Source organism: Dama dama, chromosome 11, assembly GCF_033118175.1.
Source record: "Dama dama isolate Ldn47 chromosome 11, ASM3311817v1, whole genome shotgun sequence".
In the NCBI taxonomy this organism is placed as follows: domain Eukaryota; kingdom Metazoa; phylum Chordata; class Mammalia; order Artiodactyla; family Cervidae; genus Dama; species Dama dama.
Window position 1 is genome coordinate 97,635,403 of NC_083691.1, and position 18,203 is coordinate 97,653,605.

At 41.4% G+C, this 18,203-nt stretch overlaps 1 protein-coding gene across 2 annotated transcripts in view; it reads left to right on the forward strand.

The window, feature by feature from the left end:
* AFF3 (ALF transcription elongation factor 3) overlaps positions 1-18,203 on the forward strand; it is a 620,532-nt gene that overhangs the window by 305,534 nt on the left and 296,795 nt on the right. For both annotated transcript variants that reach the window (XM_061155923.1, XM_061155924.1), the window contains one exon: positions 13,341-13,388. In XM_061155923.1, the coding sequence (XP_061011906.1) occupies positions 13,341-13,388 (48 nt within the window). The remainder of the gene's footprint in view (positions 1-13,340; positions 13,389-18,203) is intronic.

The window sequence follows — 18,203 nt, forward strand, 5'->3', positions numbered from 1 at the left end:
CAGTATTAGAAATCAAGTCAATATTCAAACATTGTTATTCATTGGTATTATGTTAGAGAGAAGGGTTAATAGATCACTTGGTGATTTTTTTTTTTTCCTGTGAACCTTTAAGCCATAGTGTTAGATAGAAAACAGCCTTGACTAATTTTCATTTACACTTTCTGACTTCACTTGACTGCTCTTGGCATTTATCACAAAATGTTCTTTATCATTAAATTGTTCCAATATAATCATGGGTGTGTTTTCTTTAGATTTCAGCCCCTTTTATTTTTTTTCAATAAACACAGTTAAAAATTTCTTCTTTGGAAAGAGAGATTCTAGATTCAGAAATCTGCCTTCTGATCAAATATGGTAACATCCTAACAAGAGAAGCCAAAAAAGTCAAAGTCTGTGCCACCAGCAGGGGACCTAAGCAAATGGTTTTCTCTCCAATTCTTTCTTGTACTTGGAAGACCTGACACATGGTGTCAGGCAACAGTGAAGAGGGGCCATCCGCATTCTGTCCAGGTAGCATCTTGCCATAATAATCACGATATAGTTTAAATGGGGTATTTACTTATTATCAAATTTTTGCTTTGTAAATCTTTTTTCTCCTTTTGTTTTTTTCCATAATTTTATTTATTTCTTTTTGCCTGTGCTGGGTCTTCAGAGAAGGCAATGGCACCCCACTCCAGTACTCTTGCCTGGAGAATCCCATGGACGGGGGAGCCTGGTAGGCTGCAGTCCATGGGGTCGCGAAGAGTCAGACACGACTGAGCGACTTCACTTTCACTTTTCACTTTTATGCACTGGAGAAGGAAATGGCAACCCACCCCAGTGTTCTTGCCTGGAGAAGCCCAGGGATGGGGTCGCACAGAGTCGAACACGACTGAAGTGACTTAGCAGTAGCAGTGCTGGGTTTTCGTTGCTGGTTGCTGGGTAGGCTTTTCTCATGTTGTGGCAAGTGGGGGCTGCTCTCTGGTAGCAGTGCCCGGGCTTCCCACCGCAGTGGTCTCTCTCGTTGCAGAGCACAGGCTCTGGAGCTTGGGCTCAGTAGCTGTGGCTCATGGGCTTAATTGCTCCGTGGCTTGTGGGATCTTCCCAGATCAGGAATCAAACCTGTGTCTCCTGTGTTGGCAGGCAGACTCTTTACCACTAAGCCACCAGGGAAGCCCTGTTTTTCTCCTTTCAGCTTATAACTCCAAGGGGTTTTGTGACCCAGTGAGGGAATGAAGATGGAGAGTTTGTCCTCCTATTGGGCCCCACAGAGGCCCTGGACTCGGGATGGCAAACAGTCCAGCTCTCCTCCCCGCATTATAGGGGCACAGGAGCTGATGTGCCTCTTGTCTTCCTGAGTTGCCCAGCGAGGGTCACCAGAAGATGGCTTTGTCTGGTCATATTTCACGTGGAAATCCAGTGGTCATCAGGCACTGCCAGGGGCCTTCTGAGACCTGCCCTGGTAAAGGAAAGGAAAAACGGTTGGACTCATATCCAGGTTCAGCCCCAGGCACCAATGGTTGCACAGGCCAATGGACTCACTCTGCCTTACCCTGTGACACACACAGGTTTTGAAGTAACTAAGCATTTTATGGCAGTGGAAGGGAAAAGATAAAACCTACTGTGACTGTTAGGTTGCAATAGCCTGCAGATATGTTCCAAGATGACCAGTAAAACTACATCAGCAGACTCAAGAATGAAAATGCTGGGACTTTCCTGGTGGCCTAGTGGCTAAGACTGCATGCTCCCGATGCAGGGTTCCATCCCTGGTCAGGAACTAGATCCCACATGGCACAACTCAGACACAGCACAGCCAAATAAACAAATAATAAATTAAAATAAAAATAAATTTTTTAAAAAGGATGACTTAACAGAAAGAATGAAAATGCTGTTAAATATGCATAAATGAAAAAAAAGAAGAAAACCTTTAAATATAGCATTGTAGGGTGCCTCCCAGGTGGCTCAGTGGTAAAGAATCTGCCTGCCAAGCAGGAGACATGGGTTCGATCCCTGGGTTGGGAAGATACCCTGGAGAGGGGAATGGCAACCCACTCCAGTATTCCTGCCTGGAGAATCCCATGGACAGAGGAGCCTGGCGGGCTACAGTCCATGGGGTCGCAAAGAGTCAGACACGACTTAGTGGCTAAATAGCAGCAGCATGGCATTGTAGATAGATTTACAGAATAGAATTTAAGAAAAGAAAACTTCCTAGTATTAAAAAATTCTCACCAGCCAATCAAAATGCATACTGATCTCTTACTCATGTTCTCCAAGGTTACCTGCTTCCTCCTGGCAGGTGAATCTTCTCCCCTATCCCAGCTGATTTCAGCTGGGTATCTTAATTCAGCACATATCTATAACATATCTCCTCCAAGAGCATACATAGAAAGAGTTTATGTTAAGTGTACACACAGGATGAACCCTGTTCTGAGGGCCAGATGACATGAAACCTTTTTGGAAAAGTGAAATGATAATGCAGAGAAAAACTCATGAGGGACTTTAATATATTACACATTATTAACCAGAGATGTATCAGTACATTCTTAAAGAGTGATACAATTAACAATACCTTGCAAAATTGTTAAAGCTTAAAATGGATGAAAGGTTCATTATACAACTTATGATTGTCGTTATCATTTACATTTTGCTCCATTAGATTTTTGTTCCAACCTTGTGTGTATTATAAATGCAAGTTTATTACTGTAAAATTTTCAAAGATGATGCATTGCAACATTTTGAGTGAAGAAGAATTTTTCAGTGAATTTATGCAGATACTTTGTCTGACTGTCCAAGCAACATATATACTAGTGTCTCAGAAGATGATCGTTCTTTAGAATATAGTTCTGATTCAGATGATGTAAGTCTTAGACCACCAAAAAGACAAAAAACCTTAGTGATTGATTCTGATATGGAAAGTCAGAATGAAACTCACCTTTCTGGAGAAGACTTTACAGGTGTGTCAGGTGTAACTATTGAATGTGATAACTGGCAAACCATTAGTGAAGTAGTAGAATTAATTTTTGACTGGCCAGAATACAAATTGCCGGCCACAGGTGTTAAGTTTGCAAAAATCCCCTGGTCTGTAATGAGTTAAGAGTTATTTGTGAATCTCTCTTTCTCTTAGCAAAATGCTTAGGTAAAATTAATAGACTGTGTCACATAGAATTTTGCCAAATACTTAGCCCCACTTTTACCATTTCCGATAGTCATTTCAGTTCAGTGCTAAAAGAGAATCGATTATCCATCTTACCACCGGACACAAATCAGAGCAGCCCTAAGTCTCTTTAATCGGTTAATTTCTTCAGGCCCTCTGGATTACTCTCTCCATCTTACAGGTTTCTGTGTTCAGAATTTCATGACTAGAAACAAAAACCATGTTCTCACTGTACACAGTAATCAAATGTTTTTTCTTGTACATTTCATTCCATTTTTAAGGGGAAAAAAAGGATAGATTATAGGACTACCCTATTAGTAAGCCTTCTGCTACCTACAAATAACATGTGTTATTAGATTACAATTGACCCTTGAACAATCCAGAATTCACTTACTGCTATCTCTGCCTCTGAAACAAATGAATTGATGAATGAATCACCCAAGGACAGGAAACAGTGTGGATAGAATCAGGACTCGGCTCTGGGTTCTTTGAATTCCACATCTTGTGATCTCTCTCCAAACACATACTTTCCCCTACCTTCAGTTCACTTAAAGATATGTAAAATGAAAACACAGTTACTATATTTATTGGGAAAAAATAGGCATATAGATGGTTCAAACCCATGTTATTCAGCAGTCAACAATATATAGATGGAATGCTGGATGAGATTCAGGATTAAAAAGGAAATGGTGCATTTAGAAGTCTCTGTGAAGAATGCCTGACATGGGAGGGTCAAATACCTTCAGCCTTGTCACTCTTACCTGAGCCTGTGTGGTCTTCCTCTCACTAAAAGTAACGACCACACAGTTGTGGATGAGGAAACACAGAGAGAAGAACAGTCTTGGAGTGGTCTTGTCCGAGTCAGGCCGCAGGTGGGACTTGCATGTGAATTCTGTCTGTGAATTCTGTCCCCAGTTAGGACAGGACAGTGTGGAGCGTGGCCCTGGTATACAGCGCAGGGCTCTGTACTGAGACATGACCCCCTGGAAAAGCACTCAATATCAATTAGTGATCAGGATGTAAAACCACTGTCTCTGGTTTTAATCTCTTTGTGCCATCAGCAGGCATTTGACAAGGTCAGTGCACTGACAGACCACTTAACTTCCTGAAAACCAAATGCATTTTTAACTACAAGCTCTCACTGAGATCACTAATTCTCATTATAAAAATAGCAACATGATTGAAAGATCTTGTCCTGTGGCTAGGAATCTGACCGAAAAAATCAATTATTAACTCTTTAACAACTTTGCCTGTTAATAGAAGGCTAATACTTGTTCCCTAATTTACAGATACAAATGTGGAGATTAGGGAAGCCAAATGACTTGTTAATGATTTCTCTATTAATGGGTATATGCTTAATTTTAAAAAAGTATATAAATGTTGATATTTTAAGAGTTTGTCTTTAAGGTAATTCTGGTTTTTTTTCCCATTAAAGTGAAGACATTGTAATATAGATGACCAATCATACTAAAGTGTAAGACTTTAATTTTTTTAATAGTCTTTTCATTTTTTTTAGTACATTGGCCATTTATTATTCATTCAACAAACGTCTTCAAGTGCTTACTCTGTTGTGCCAAGTACTCTGCCAGAAACTGGTCATAAACACATAAATGAGAGATAACATATCCAGTTGTAAAATCTGCTAATACAAGTAAATGATACTCATCAACATTTTTCTCATTTTGTTCTTTTCAATTCAGTATGGTATTCATTACTCTACTACAATCATAGTGAAAAGTTAGCATGAAGGGGATTGAGGAGAGACTGCTTTATGGATGCAGTGTTTCACTTTGGGATGATGGAAACGTTTGAAACTAAACAGAGGTGACTATGACTCACAGCACTATGGATATATAAAAGGCCACTAAACTGTACACTTTAAAATGCTTAGTTTTCTGTTACATGACATTCACCTCCTTTTTTTTTTTTTAGATAATACACTTTGCAGTTTGTCCTAATTGACACATTTATTTAGCTTTGTATTGTCTAATAGAGTTGAAAGGTGTTGGAGAAGCTAGGAGCGGTCTCTTCCAAGCATTTCATCTTTCAGTAGAATTCTGAAAATTTTTCTTACAGATCTTCAACATGTCTCGTTAAGGTTATTCCTCATTTATTTTTCTTGATAGTGTGGGTGGGATTTTTTTTCATATTTTTAAAGTGTTTATTGCTGCTGCACAGAAGAGCTATTGAGCTTTGACTGTTAATAGCCAACCACTTTTAAACCTCCCTTTTAAATAACAGTAACAGTGGACTCCTTTGGACTTTTCTAGATATATGATCAAAAAGTCTTTTGAGGTCAGAAAAAAAACCTGAGATGATCACAGTTTTACATGTTTTCCCTAGTGATACATTACTTTAAAGAGGCCCTAGGATTGTACTTGGAGAAGGCAATGGCAACCCACTCCAGTGGTCTTGCCTGGAGAATCCCAGGGACGGGGGAGCCTGGTGGGCTGCCGTCTATGGGGTCGCACAGAGTCGGACATGACTGAAGCGACTTAGCAGCAGGATTGTACTATTTTTGCATTCCTGGGACAGAGCCCACTAAGTTTCCACTAATTCTTAAAATATTTTATTGAATCATATTTACAAATAATCCATTAAGGATTTTACACAGATTTTGAGATGAGGATTGATTTATTTTCTTATGTGAGGTTTTTGTACTAATTTAATAAAATAAATCACATAGCTCTCCATTACCTTCTACTTTGGAAGAATAAACGTGGAAATTAGTTCTTTCTTGAAAGTTTAAAGTCCTTCACTTTAAAACTATTTGGCTTAAAGCCTTATTTGAAGATAATTTTTAATTTAATCTGCATTCTCAGATTTATAGGTCTAACCTCATTTTTCTTTATTTCTTATATCAGCTTTTTTCCCAGAAAGTTACCAACTTCATCAAACTTTATTAGTATTATTTTCTATATTAATGTTAACATCAATGCTTTCTTACGATTACAAGCCCTTCCATATATTTTATCTCCTTCTTATAACACATTATGTTTATTTGGGCTTTTTTTATTGAATAGATTTCTAAGTGACTTTCTATTATAGTTTTGAGTAATGTGTTTTTGTTTTAAGAAATTATATTTTTGTTTTATAAATTGTGACTTTTGTTTTATAAATATTTCATTGGTTTTCTCTATTTGTTATTTTCCTTTTGTATGTCTCCTTTATTTTAAATTTTTAATTGATTGCTTAGCACATACATTTTATTTAAAAAAGAATGAAAGCTTTTAGTGTATGAATTTAGCTCTAATAATACCCCATTATTTTGCTTTGCAGTATTATAATTTTATTTTCCTGTAAATGTGAAGATTTATTTATAGTTGTGTGGTATTTGTTTTATTACAAGAATTCTAGGAGTTTTTTATGTCTACTGTTTTAATTTGTAGCTTAATTGTTTTGATAACTTGAGACTGTAGCGTCTGGACTATAAAACAACTGCTTTTTGGAATTTTCTGATGCTCTTTTGTAGCTCACAGTGTAACCACTTCAGTAGCCATCTCACATATACTTGAAACATTGGGGTTTCCTCATAACTGTCTAGGTTCATTATATCTCTCAGTTTAGCCTTATTTAATTTTATTCTCAAATTCTCTATCCCCCCTTATATAGCTGGGGTCTTCTTTTTGGTATCCTTTGTCTATTAGGGAAAACAGAAGTGGGTTAAAGACATCCAACCGTAATAACTATTTTTTCTCTTTCATAGCGTACCTTATTTTGATGCTCTATTTTTCTTATGAACTGTCCTTTAGTTGAAAATAATGCTGCTACCATCTGCTGCCATTTTGTTTGCATTCTTGAAATACAGCTTTCTATTTTTATTATTCTGTGTTTTTTTCCCCTCAATGAGTCAATGTCTCAGTGATGGTGGTGACCGGAGTTCTGAGAGGAACAGGGGGATATCAGCAGCAGAAAAAGAGGTGAACAGATCTGCTGAGCACATCCAGGATATCAGGAGGGACACCCAGGAGGGATGGGGCCAGCCTCCCACGGGTGACTTGGAGCAGAGGGTAGCCTGAAAGGGGTGGTGCCAGGTCTGATGTAAGACCTGCTGAGGAGAGCACGGGCTGGGTGACTCTGCCCTCGGATGAGCCTGGCCAGGGATACAGTCAGAGCGTGGGGCTTCACACAGATGTGTGAACATGAACACCCCTGGGTCCGAGCTCAGATCCTGTCCCTGCTTTGGTGGCAGTGACAGGACACGTCCTTTCTTTGTATCTCAGTTTCCCTCTGAATCAGGTTTGATTAGTCTTCTACAAGGTATCTAGAACAGTCAAACTCATAGCCAGAAAGACATTGTTAAATGGCAAGAGGAGTTAGTGTTTAATGGAGGCAGAGTTACAGTTTAGAAGAAGGTGAAAAATTCAGGAGGTGTATGATGGTGAGAGTTGCATCACTGTGAATGTACACTGTGCCACTGAACTGTACAGTTCCACATGGTTAAAATGGTAGGTTTTCTATTATGTGACTTTTACCACAACTAAAAAAACATTAGCAAAATAAAATATATGCAAAATGCTGCTCTGAAAAAAACCATAAGACATTTAAGAATACTTTTGTAGAAGTATTTAATACTCTGCATGTGGTGAACAGTTCCTGAATGTTTGAGGACCTTTTGAGTGCTTGCAGACAGAGGTACTGTGACTTTAAAACAGTGTTATTTTAGAATGAAAGTTCCTCCTTCGATGCGTCTGATGAAGAGTTAAACTATTTTTGAAAATAGGATGCGTACAGCTTCATCTCCTCCGTAGTGAAATGCCATTTCCCACTGATTGGCTCGAGCCTTTTCTCCTACAGCTCGGCTTGCTTCTTCCAGGGCTGTGTGCCTGGCATGGTAATTAGGGGCTTAGGCTCTCAGAAATGGGATGCTCCTGGATATTGCTGAGCTCTCCTTACCCACAGCTCTGTCCCTCACGTTGTGCTGGGAGTGTGTGGTGTGTGTTTTCAAGCAGTAAAGATTTGAGGAAAGCAGTTCTGTGAAAAAGGAACGTGATCGACAACACTGTCGAGAAGAAGAATCAGCTGGGGTTGCTCGCTTTTAATTGAAGTTTAGTTGGAGGTTCAATGAGGTGAGGCTGTTATGACAGATTTTCAAAATGTAATGATAGGAAAATGGCGTGGGTTCATCAAAGTCAGAGTAAATAGGGAGCAACAGCTCAGCAACCCAGCATGAAGTAACAGCTCCAAACCCTCACAAAATACAGAGTAATTCAAATTTTCATTGTGCAGCCGTGCTCCTCAGTGGGTACCTTTCCAAGGAAAGCAATGACTTTATTGTGAAAAATATAAACAAAACTTTGGAGATGTAAATTACATGCATGTTTTAATCTTGTTCGTAAACACTGAAAGTTTTAAAAATGTAAATATAATCAAAGTGTACAACTGCAGCTGAAACCATATTTGAGAAAGACTTTGAGAAAGAAAGCAGGTAAAAGGCTCCCCCAGTCTCCCTAACTCCCATGCCTAACTCATTCCAACCCTACATACCCACCCCAATCTTTGTAGATTTGGAAAAGGTGAAGTAGAATTCTGTCCTCCAGTTTCTGAGGGCACAAATCCTTGTCTCTGATGTGTTAATGTCACAGAAGAAATAGTTGTATTAACCCTTTTTCTCCACTTCCTCTCCTGTCTCTTCCACTTTTGGTTTATCCATGTGATGTTTGAGGTTAATGAGTAAGATCCAGAGTGACTAAGTACTGGATAATTTGCAGCATGGGAAGAAAGGAGGAAATTTACCTGACTACTGTCCAGATTCTTTCATTTCTATACAGTAAGCATGATGGTGACCTCAAGTTGAGCCAGTTCTGAAGGTTGAGCTTGGTGAGATTGCATGAGGTAGTAAAATTCACTAAACTGGTGTTGAACAGATGTGTGTAGGTTCTACCCTGACTGTCCCTTGCTGCCAAAAATGATTTTGGGCAAGACTCTCTACTTCTGTGGGTCACAGTTTCTTCATCTGTTGAAGTCATCCAACTGGGTAAAAAAAGCACTAAGGTTCCTTCCATTTCAAACTGTCTACAATATCGTGCCTCACGGATCCACTCCAATCCACATAGGATCTGGGAAATTCAAACCCGATGTGGTGCCTTCCTTTGGGACCCCCCAGAGTCAGAGATGTTCCAGAAAAAGCTCCAAGTGTTCCTCGCCAAAGCCCCTCCAGCACTGTAATTTAAAGCTAGGACTCCCTGAGACTGTTGTTGGAAGGCCTTTGTCCTGGCCTCATTCCTGGCACCTTCTCAGCTGGGTGAGAGGCCCTCCCAGGAAGGAAGGACTTGATGTTTGGCCAGACCCTCAGAGCTCACAGTTGGAGTTCCCATTGAGATGACTGAATGTAATAATCCTATGTCCTTCATCTACATTGACAAGGGAAGTATTTAACAAGGCTTCTATACTGTTTCCCTCTCCGGGTGTTCTATTTTCAGAGAAGGGTAGTGGAAATTTATAGGATTATGAGGTGAGATACTAAGGGGAACCTGTCATTGAAATAAATCACTTCAAATGAAATTAAAGTGTGGTATTCAGGGTAAGCTTAACTTTAAGGAACCAAACATAGAAAGAGTTTTTGTAATAAGTTGTGTGCCTCAGTGAGTCCACCAGGAGAGTGTAAAGTCACGTTTTCCTTGGCTGTTTGATTTTAAGGTGGAAAATAGCAAATACATTGACAATTTAGGGTTGGAATTTGGAAGTGGGATAAGAGGAGTGGTTGATGGGTCTGAAGATACATTTTCCAATGCATCCATTCTTTCTCACCTGAACTCCAAAGGAGATCATTGTTCAAAGGACCATTGAGGCCTTCATGATGGTTGCCTCTGGCTGCCCTGGAAAGAACATAGGGTTTAGGTCTGTTCCAAAAAGAACTCTCTGATCTAATTTGACTGAAGTATCAGGATGGTGACATTTCCAGAGCAGTCCTGGGATAAGGCACTGGAAATGGAAGTTGTGGGATGTAGTCAATGTGTTTTGCCAAAAGAGAACTTTTGGGAAAACAGAAGAAGGGATGAATATAGGAAAGAAGAATGAGATATTAGTGAAAGCATTGGGTCTTCTAATCTTATCTTGATATTTACCACTGCTTTTTACAGGGATAGACATATATACTATGTTAATTCACTGTTAGCACAATAGTTGTGCTTTACACATTTTGTTATCGATCTTTTAATGATGCGACTAGAAAGGAACCATTTATACAAAGATAGTTTTCCTATCTTAACTAAAATAGTGTTCCTATTTTAACTAAAACTTAGCAAATAATTTGTAAGGAAATAAACGTCACCTAAAAATTCTCAAACTATTGGATTAAAGTCCTAAATGTAAAAACTAAAACTGTAAAACTCTTGGAAGAACACATGGGGAAATCTTCATAACCTTGGATTTGGCTTTGGTTTCTTAGAAATAACCTCAACAGCAAAGTAAAAAAGAAAAAGGTAAATTGGATTTCATCAAAATTAAAAATTTTGTGTGTCCATGAACACTATGAAGAGTGGAAATACAACCCACAGAATGGGTGAAAATATATGCAAATCTTGTCTCTGATATGAGTCTTTATCCAAAATATATCAAGAACTCTACAACCAAACAATAAAAAAATCAAACAACCCAATGAAAAACTGGGAAAAAGCCATTTCTCCAAAGAAACTTAAGTGGCCAACATTCACATGAAAATGCTCAACCTCTTTAATCCTTAGGAAAATACATATTAAAACATCAATAAGTTACCATTTCAACCCAGTAGAATGGCTATTATCCAAAACAAAACAAAACCAGAAAATGACAAGTGTTTGGTGAAGATGTGGAAAAATTAGAACCTTCATACATTGCTGGTAGGAATGTAAAATGCCATTATGGAAAACCTTGTGGCAGTTCCTCAAAAAGCTAGGCATAGAATTGCAATATGACCCACCGATTAGACTCCTATGTCTATAACCCAAAAGAAGTGAAAACAAGTATTCAAACAAAAGCGTGTACAAAGATATTTATAGAACTGCTATCACAATAGTCAAAGTGGAAAAACCAAAATGTCCATCAGCTGAAGAATAGATAAATTGAATGTGATAATATTAAAATACAATGGAATATTATTTAGCCACAAAAAAGGAATGAAGTACTGACATAAGCTACAACGTACGTGAACCTTGAAAACATTATTCTAAGTGAAACAAACCAGCCAGACACAAAAGGTCACATAATGTATAATTCATTTATATGAAATATCTAGAATAGAAAAATCCATAGTGATGGAAAGTAAAAAGATTAGTGGTTACCAGGGGCTGGGGAGAGGGGGGAATGAAGAGTTCCTGCTTAAGGGGCATGGGGTCTCCATTCAGGGTGACAGAAATGTTCTAGAATCAGATGTGACATTATAAATGCATTTAAGGCCAGTAAAGGCCTTATATACTTAAAATGGTTAAAGGCCATATATAGTTAAAATGGTTAAAATCACTTATTTTATGTGTATTTTACCTTACCACAATTTAAAAAAAAAAAAAAAAGTTTGCAAGCTATAGAAAACTCCTGGAAACCATGCTGATGAAATACCTTTGACAAACACGTGAGCTCAGGTTTGGGAATGGATATATTTCCAGCACAGCCTTTGGGATCGGGGAAAGCTTCTGTACACAGCTGAGGATTGGGAGTCCTGTTTCCTGGTCCAAGCCCTGCTGTTCTGTGGCCTGAGGGCAAGTCATGTAAACCTGTGCCTCAGTTGGGAGCCTCGGACAAATCATCTATATCTGAGTAGGAAAAATCTCAATCATGTATAGGACCTTTTCAAGCCTCACATACTTTCATTCACCCATGCTCCTTACCTAGTGTGAAGTGTGGAATATTTCTGATAAAATATTCCACCACCAGGAAGAGAAAGTGGGGGGCATACATGGAGGTCTGGGGTTTGAAGGTACACTTTTTGGTAGAACCTTTGTAATATTGGAAAGTCCTCGAGTGGGTTGTGGTAAGCGTTCCTATCCCCGGGAATGGCAAGAAGTAGATTCATTCGTGCCTTCCTGACAGATCCCGGTTCACTGCAGATGCTTAAGGCTATATGAAGCATGTGCCGAAGGACTCAGAGCCCCCAGCTGGGTGGAGTATGTGTCCTGGAGGGAGGAGAGCTCTTTCCAGGGCCTGTCCATAAATTGCCATCATGGTGAGCACACTGCAAGGGGAGTCAGTGCTGTGTGAACTATCATCCTGCTGAGTGCCCTGGAGAAGAAGCAAGTGCTGCGTGGCTGAATATCCCAGGGCCAGGGCTGCTACTCTGAGGAAGTCACGGTTGACACCTGCCCTCTGAAGGATGAGTTAGAGCAAACGAGGAAAACCAGCAATATGCAAGTCAGCCTTCGTCGGGGAGAAAGAACCGTGGGAAGGAAAGAGAACAGAGTAGTCTTGGGAAAGACATCGTGAAGAAAGCCTCATTCTGGGAGGTCATGCCGAGTTCTGGTCAATGTCATTGAATCAAAGGCCAGAGAAGTGTCTCACTGAGACCACAGTGGGCACTTCTGCCAGCAAACGCTGCTTTCACGTCCCCATAAAACCACCTCCTGTGCTCTGGGAGTATGTTCCCCAGTAGTAACCCCACAGCATCTCTGAAGCTTAGAATGGTCCCCAGAGTCGGCTGTGACCTGACGTCCCCATTCCTTGGAGCCTGTACCGTCTTCAGCTCAGGGCAGTGTGGGTGATGTGACAGCCAGCCTGCCCTTGCAGGATGTGTCTCCTTTTGGTCTTTCGGGTTGCAGCCCATCACCCTGGAAATCTAGGCTCTGGGAGTGATACGACTACCAGAGTTGTGCTTGTGTTTGGCAGGGCCCTTGCATGTATCCAGTGGGTGGACTAGATGCACCTTTGCAGCAGAGGCCACCTTTCCTTCCACACGTTGATGGAGCCCCAGGTGCACGGAGCGCACACCTGCCAGGTGTGTGCTGTGCTCCTGAGGATCCTGCCCTGCTTAGAGTTGACAAGGCTGGGGGGTCCAATGCTGCAACTCTGGGGCGTGTGCGATGCTCTGGCCACCCTGTCCATGGTGCAGCAGTTGGGGAAGGGGGTGGTCTCAGCTGTGATGGGTGCTGTCCCCTTAAGGAAAAGAGCTCATCTGTAAGTCCCCTGTGAGGCATGGCACCCTGTCCAAACTCTATTCAGTTTGGAGGCTTACGTGCCATCTTTTCATTGTAACCATAAGACTGTTCTATCAGGCCTAAAGTTTTTTACCCTTTGCTTGCAGGAGAGTCGATCTGGAGAAACGAACAGCTGTGTTGAAGAAATCATTCGGGTAAGGATACTCTTTTAAAATTTTTACCAGTTGGTTGATGTAGGTTTTAAACAGAGGGAGGTGTGCAGCTAGTATCAGAGTGAGCCCATTGTTCGTGTGTTGTTTGATCTTTACCCTTTCAGAGGGTAATCACCCAAGTTGCCTAAATAAGACTTTACAAAACCATGCTTCCTTTAGAAACCTAGGAGCTCCACCTCCATCTGGTCCCTTTGCACAGGCTGAGGTGACGCTGTATGAAGGGGATCAGCTGGAAGATAGAGCTGCAGAGTTGAGATGAAAAATATGGCCGTGTTCACGTTTGGGTGCCCCCATTCATCTCCCTACTATTTAAAAGCGTCTTTTAATAGTCCATGCTTCCCAGTCAGTCAGGGGTTGCCTGGTTATTTTTCTCCCAAACTTAATTAGAATCAGAAGCACTCTGACAAAGAGGTAATGCTCAATGCTGAAGATTTATTTCTATATTGTTACGCACATTATTATTTCGCCTGGTCCTCTCTGTAAGCCTGTCCTTTTCATCATCATCATCTCACACGCACACCTTCTGTGAACTAGTTTCATGCACAGGTTCGCTTAGGCTGGGCTGTTCTGCCATGTTAGTGTTCTCCTGAGTATTCAGACTTATAACCAGGATGTCCTCTTCAACCTATATTTTTTCTTCACTCAGATTTTTTCATTGGAATAACCTAATAATTTATGGCTCTCAGAAAGCTGATATTACACTGGGCAAAACACCAGGATAAAGCAGACCAGATGGTGTGGCAATTCCCTATAAATAAAAAAATAACTTTATTTTAATATATTTTTAATGTTTGGACACCTTACATATTTTTTCTTGAATTGCTTGTGAACTACAATAATACAATTATTTGGTTTAAAATTTTACATTGACTGTCAAATCATTTTCAGAGGTAGAATATTTTTCTTCTTCCTGGAAAGCATTATTTCACAAATCTCTTCACTGTAGAATTGATGAAAATAATAAATTGAAATTTGGTTTGTTGAATTTGTAATGATTTTTGTTTTTGTGGCAGAGGTTTATAGAGAAAACAGTTATCAGAAAAGTGTGGCAGCTTCATTCCTGGCATTTAAGTATATGTTGAATAAAATGCACATTGTATTTTATATATAAATTCTCTTTCCTGGGGCCTTGTTTCAGACTAAATGCAAATAGTGTAAAATGCTAATGTACTTGTCCTATTTTTCTCTTTCAACATACTTTCATGTTTTGGGTCCCAGTATTCAGTGTTGAAGCCATCTTCCTTCAATTGGTTTTGGCGTCTGTCTGAAAAATGAGAAGATCACAACATACCAGTCCTCTTATTGGTTTCACTGTGTTAAAAATCCTGCCGCTTCTGATCCTTTCTTGTCTTTTCTGAGGATGTGGAAGAGCTCTGTCATTGGACCTGCCTGTTCTATAGTCCAGGCAAGGCTTGTTCATAAAGAGCTTGAGTAGTTCTCATACCAGAAGGATATGTGTTAGATAATGCGAAAATCACTTAAAACTGGATACTGCAGTCAAGTGTTTAAACCATCATTTTTTTTTTTTCTGAAGAGGGCTGATTTGAGGTTCACAGCCTCGCCTCACTCCTGCCTCCCTACAATACTGACCCCTAACCCATCGTGCCATGGGTGCCTCCCCTGCCCATCTCAGATCAGGTGTGGAACAAGAGGGAAAGCCTGGACCCATGAGATAATTGATTTATGCACATGTGCAGGGTCAGGGGTGGGGGACGCTGCCTTCCCTGGAAGACAGCTGAGCTCTAGGTCATGCACTTCCTAAAGGCCGCAAGGAACAACCAGTGAGGAGATAGTGTAGATGGTGCTAGTGGTGCTGGTGCTGTCCTGGGAGCATTTTCCTGCCCCTTATCTGGCCGTCTAAGGTGTTAGAGTGGCCGGTGGTACTTCGGGAGCTCCTCGAAGAGCATGTGGGTATTCCCAGCTTTGCCTGGAGTGTTTTCCTGGCCGTCACCTGCTTCTCACAGCGTGAATCCCCAGGATCTTCTTGCCCTCTTCTAAGCATCTCCTTTCCTGCAGACACATGCACGATTCCTTCTCAGGTACAGCCTGCTGGGTTGGTTGTGTGTCCATCATATATCTGTGTCCTTCCCACATGGCGGCCCCAGTGTCTAGACTTTAGAATTCATGATCTTGTGGGATGAATGAATAAATGAGTGAGTGAGTGAAAGAATACTCTAAAGGAGAATGGTGAGCATCAGTGTGATGGCTCACAAGCAGATTCCCTTCACTATAAATCATGGACAAGATGCATTGGATGGGACTTCCCTGGTAGTCCAGTGGTTAAGACTCTGAGCTTCCAAAGCAGGGGATATGGGTTCCATCCCTGGTCAGGGAACTAAGATTCCACATGCTGTATGCCTCCCCCTTAAAAAAAGAGGTGTATTGGCCTTTTTAATGGTGGGTTACTATGGACTCTCTTTGTGGAGCCCAGTTTTCCTTACCAGGTTCTCTCCCCTTGGGATCAACTCAGGCAAACCTGATGTCATCAAGATCACCAGAGGTAATTATAATTTGCAGGCATCTCAGTCTGAAAAGCAGTGGCTTCTTTTCTTGTGGAGGAAGAAGAGGGTCATGAAAAATGCCTTAAAATAATTAAAATTGAGATAGTCATTAAACAAGCGTTAGCATGCCCTTTCCATATGGGAGGTACTGGGCATCAGTGGTAGGTTTCAGACAGATGTGACCCTGGCCCTTTTGGAAGCAACAGTGTGCTGGAAGAGATAGATGCTACATTATTTTTTAAATCTCTTAAATAAACCTGTCCTGCTATTTGTGATAAATACTCAGGGTTTCCTGAACATTTTCTCTAGCATTTATTACCTAATTTGTGATCAAGAATAGTGTCCCTGAGGAAGCAACCTGTGAGCTGAGAGTTGGAGGATGAATAGGAAAGCAACCTAAAGAAAATGGTGGGGCTTCCCATCAGGAGGGGCGAAGAGCTCGGCTTGTCAGGGACCTGGGAAGGAAAGAGGAGGCCCGTGCAGCCAGAGGGCGGATGGGAAAAGCCGGGCAGGAGAGGCCATTCGTTCGGCACCTTCTCAACCACACTCAGGAACCTCTAAGCACCAGGGAGCCGGTGAAGGATCGGAGCTGGGAGGGATGTGATCAGACTGGCTGTCATGGGGAGGAGAGGGAGGAGGACGGGGAGGCTGTTGCAGGTCCCAGGGCAGTGATGCTGGGTAGAGACCTGTGAAGATGGAGGGAGAGGCTGATGCTGTTACCAAAAGAGTGGTTACTGAAAGCCAATAAACAGGCCAGGCTGGTGGAGAGGACAGTTTGCTTTATTTTAGATGTTGGCAACTGGCAGAGGGGGGCTGCCATCTGTACAAAGGCAGGAGTTTTTATAGACAGAAGCAGGGGAGGGGGTGTACATGCAGAAACAGCACAGTCAGCTCTGACAGTCATCTTTAAATTGGTCATCGGGGGTCTGACCAGCGTCATCTTGGTTGTTTTAGGTACAGTTAATCTTCAGTTCTACGATTGGTTTGTCCCCATTTCTTTGAGGCCGGTTCTCAGAATTGTGTCAGCTAATGTAATGTCATGGGTATAGTCCGGTCATTATGTAGTTAGCTTCTTCTACCTGGGGTTTCAGTATCTATAAGACAGCTCAGAGTGTATGGCTCAGAATATTATCTATAGCCCTTGAGAAGGAGCTAAAAGTCCTTGACTGTGCTTAATGACTACATTATTATTATTTGGTCTCCTTTGTTTTGTCTCTGCATTTCTCATTTCTCTGATTAAGCTTATTCTCTGACTAAAGTTTTCCACAGGCAAAAGGCAAGCAGAGGACTGGGGTGGGGTGGGGTGGGGAGTGGGCAAGGACCATAGGGTCCTGCCCCGTTTAAGTGTTGGGCAAGAAGAGGGAGTACATCACACGATCATTTTCAGATATCCTGAGTTTAAGGTGCCTTGTGATATTCAGGTAGATGTGGAGAATGTGCATAAGCTCAGAACAGAGGTCTGAAAGGCAGGCCAACATTTTGGATGAATTAGCACATTGGTTGTAAAACTACAGAAATGGGTCCATTTGCCTGGAGAGGAACTACAGGCTGAGAAGCAATGAGAACCTAAAGTCTACCATTTCAAGGCCAGGCAAGGGAATAGCCACTGGCAAATGCATGTGAGAGGGAGTCAGCAGAGAACCTTAGGAAAAATCATGACTGAAAAGTCACAGAGTTGAAGCCAAGAGAATTTCCATTCAACTGGGCTCAGAAATTCTCAGAGGAAAAGAGAGAGGAGGGTGGAAGACCACCCAAAGGATTGGAAAGAAAGGTCATGGGTGACCTTATGGAGTGCTGTTTCTTTTTTCTTTCTAAATTTATTTTCATTTATTTATTTTTTGGTCATACCATGCCGCCTGCTGGATCTTAAAGTTCCCCGACCAGGAACTGAACCTGTGCCCCCTGCATTGGAAGCTTGGAGTCAACCACTGGACTGCTGGGGTGCGTTTCTGTGGGGGAGAGGGGGCAGAGTCCAGACTGGAGAAAACTGGGGTGGGGTCCCTGAGTTTAGAAACCACTCATGAGGAGAGGCCTTGGTTTCCATTCATGCTCTTCATTTCCACTAAATTCTATGTGAGTGTGTATTCAGTTGCTCAGTCATGTCCTACTCTTTTGTGACCCCATGGACTGTAGCCTTCCAGGCTCCTCTGTCCCTGGGATTCTCCAAGCAAGAATACTGGAGTGGGTTGTCATGCTCTCCTCCAGGGGATCTTCCCAACCCAGGGATCAAACCTGCATCTCTTGCGTCTCCTGCCTTGGCAGGTGGATTCTTTACCACTAGTGCCACCTAGGAAGC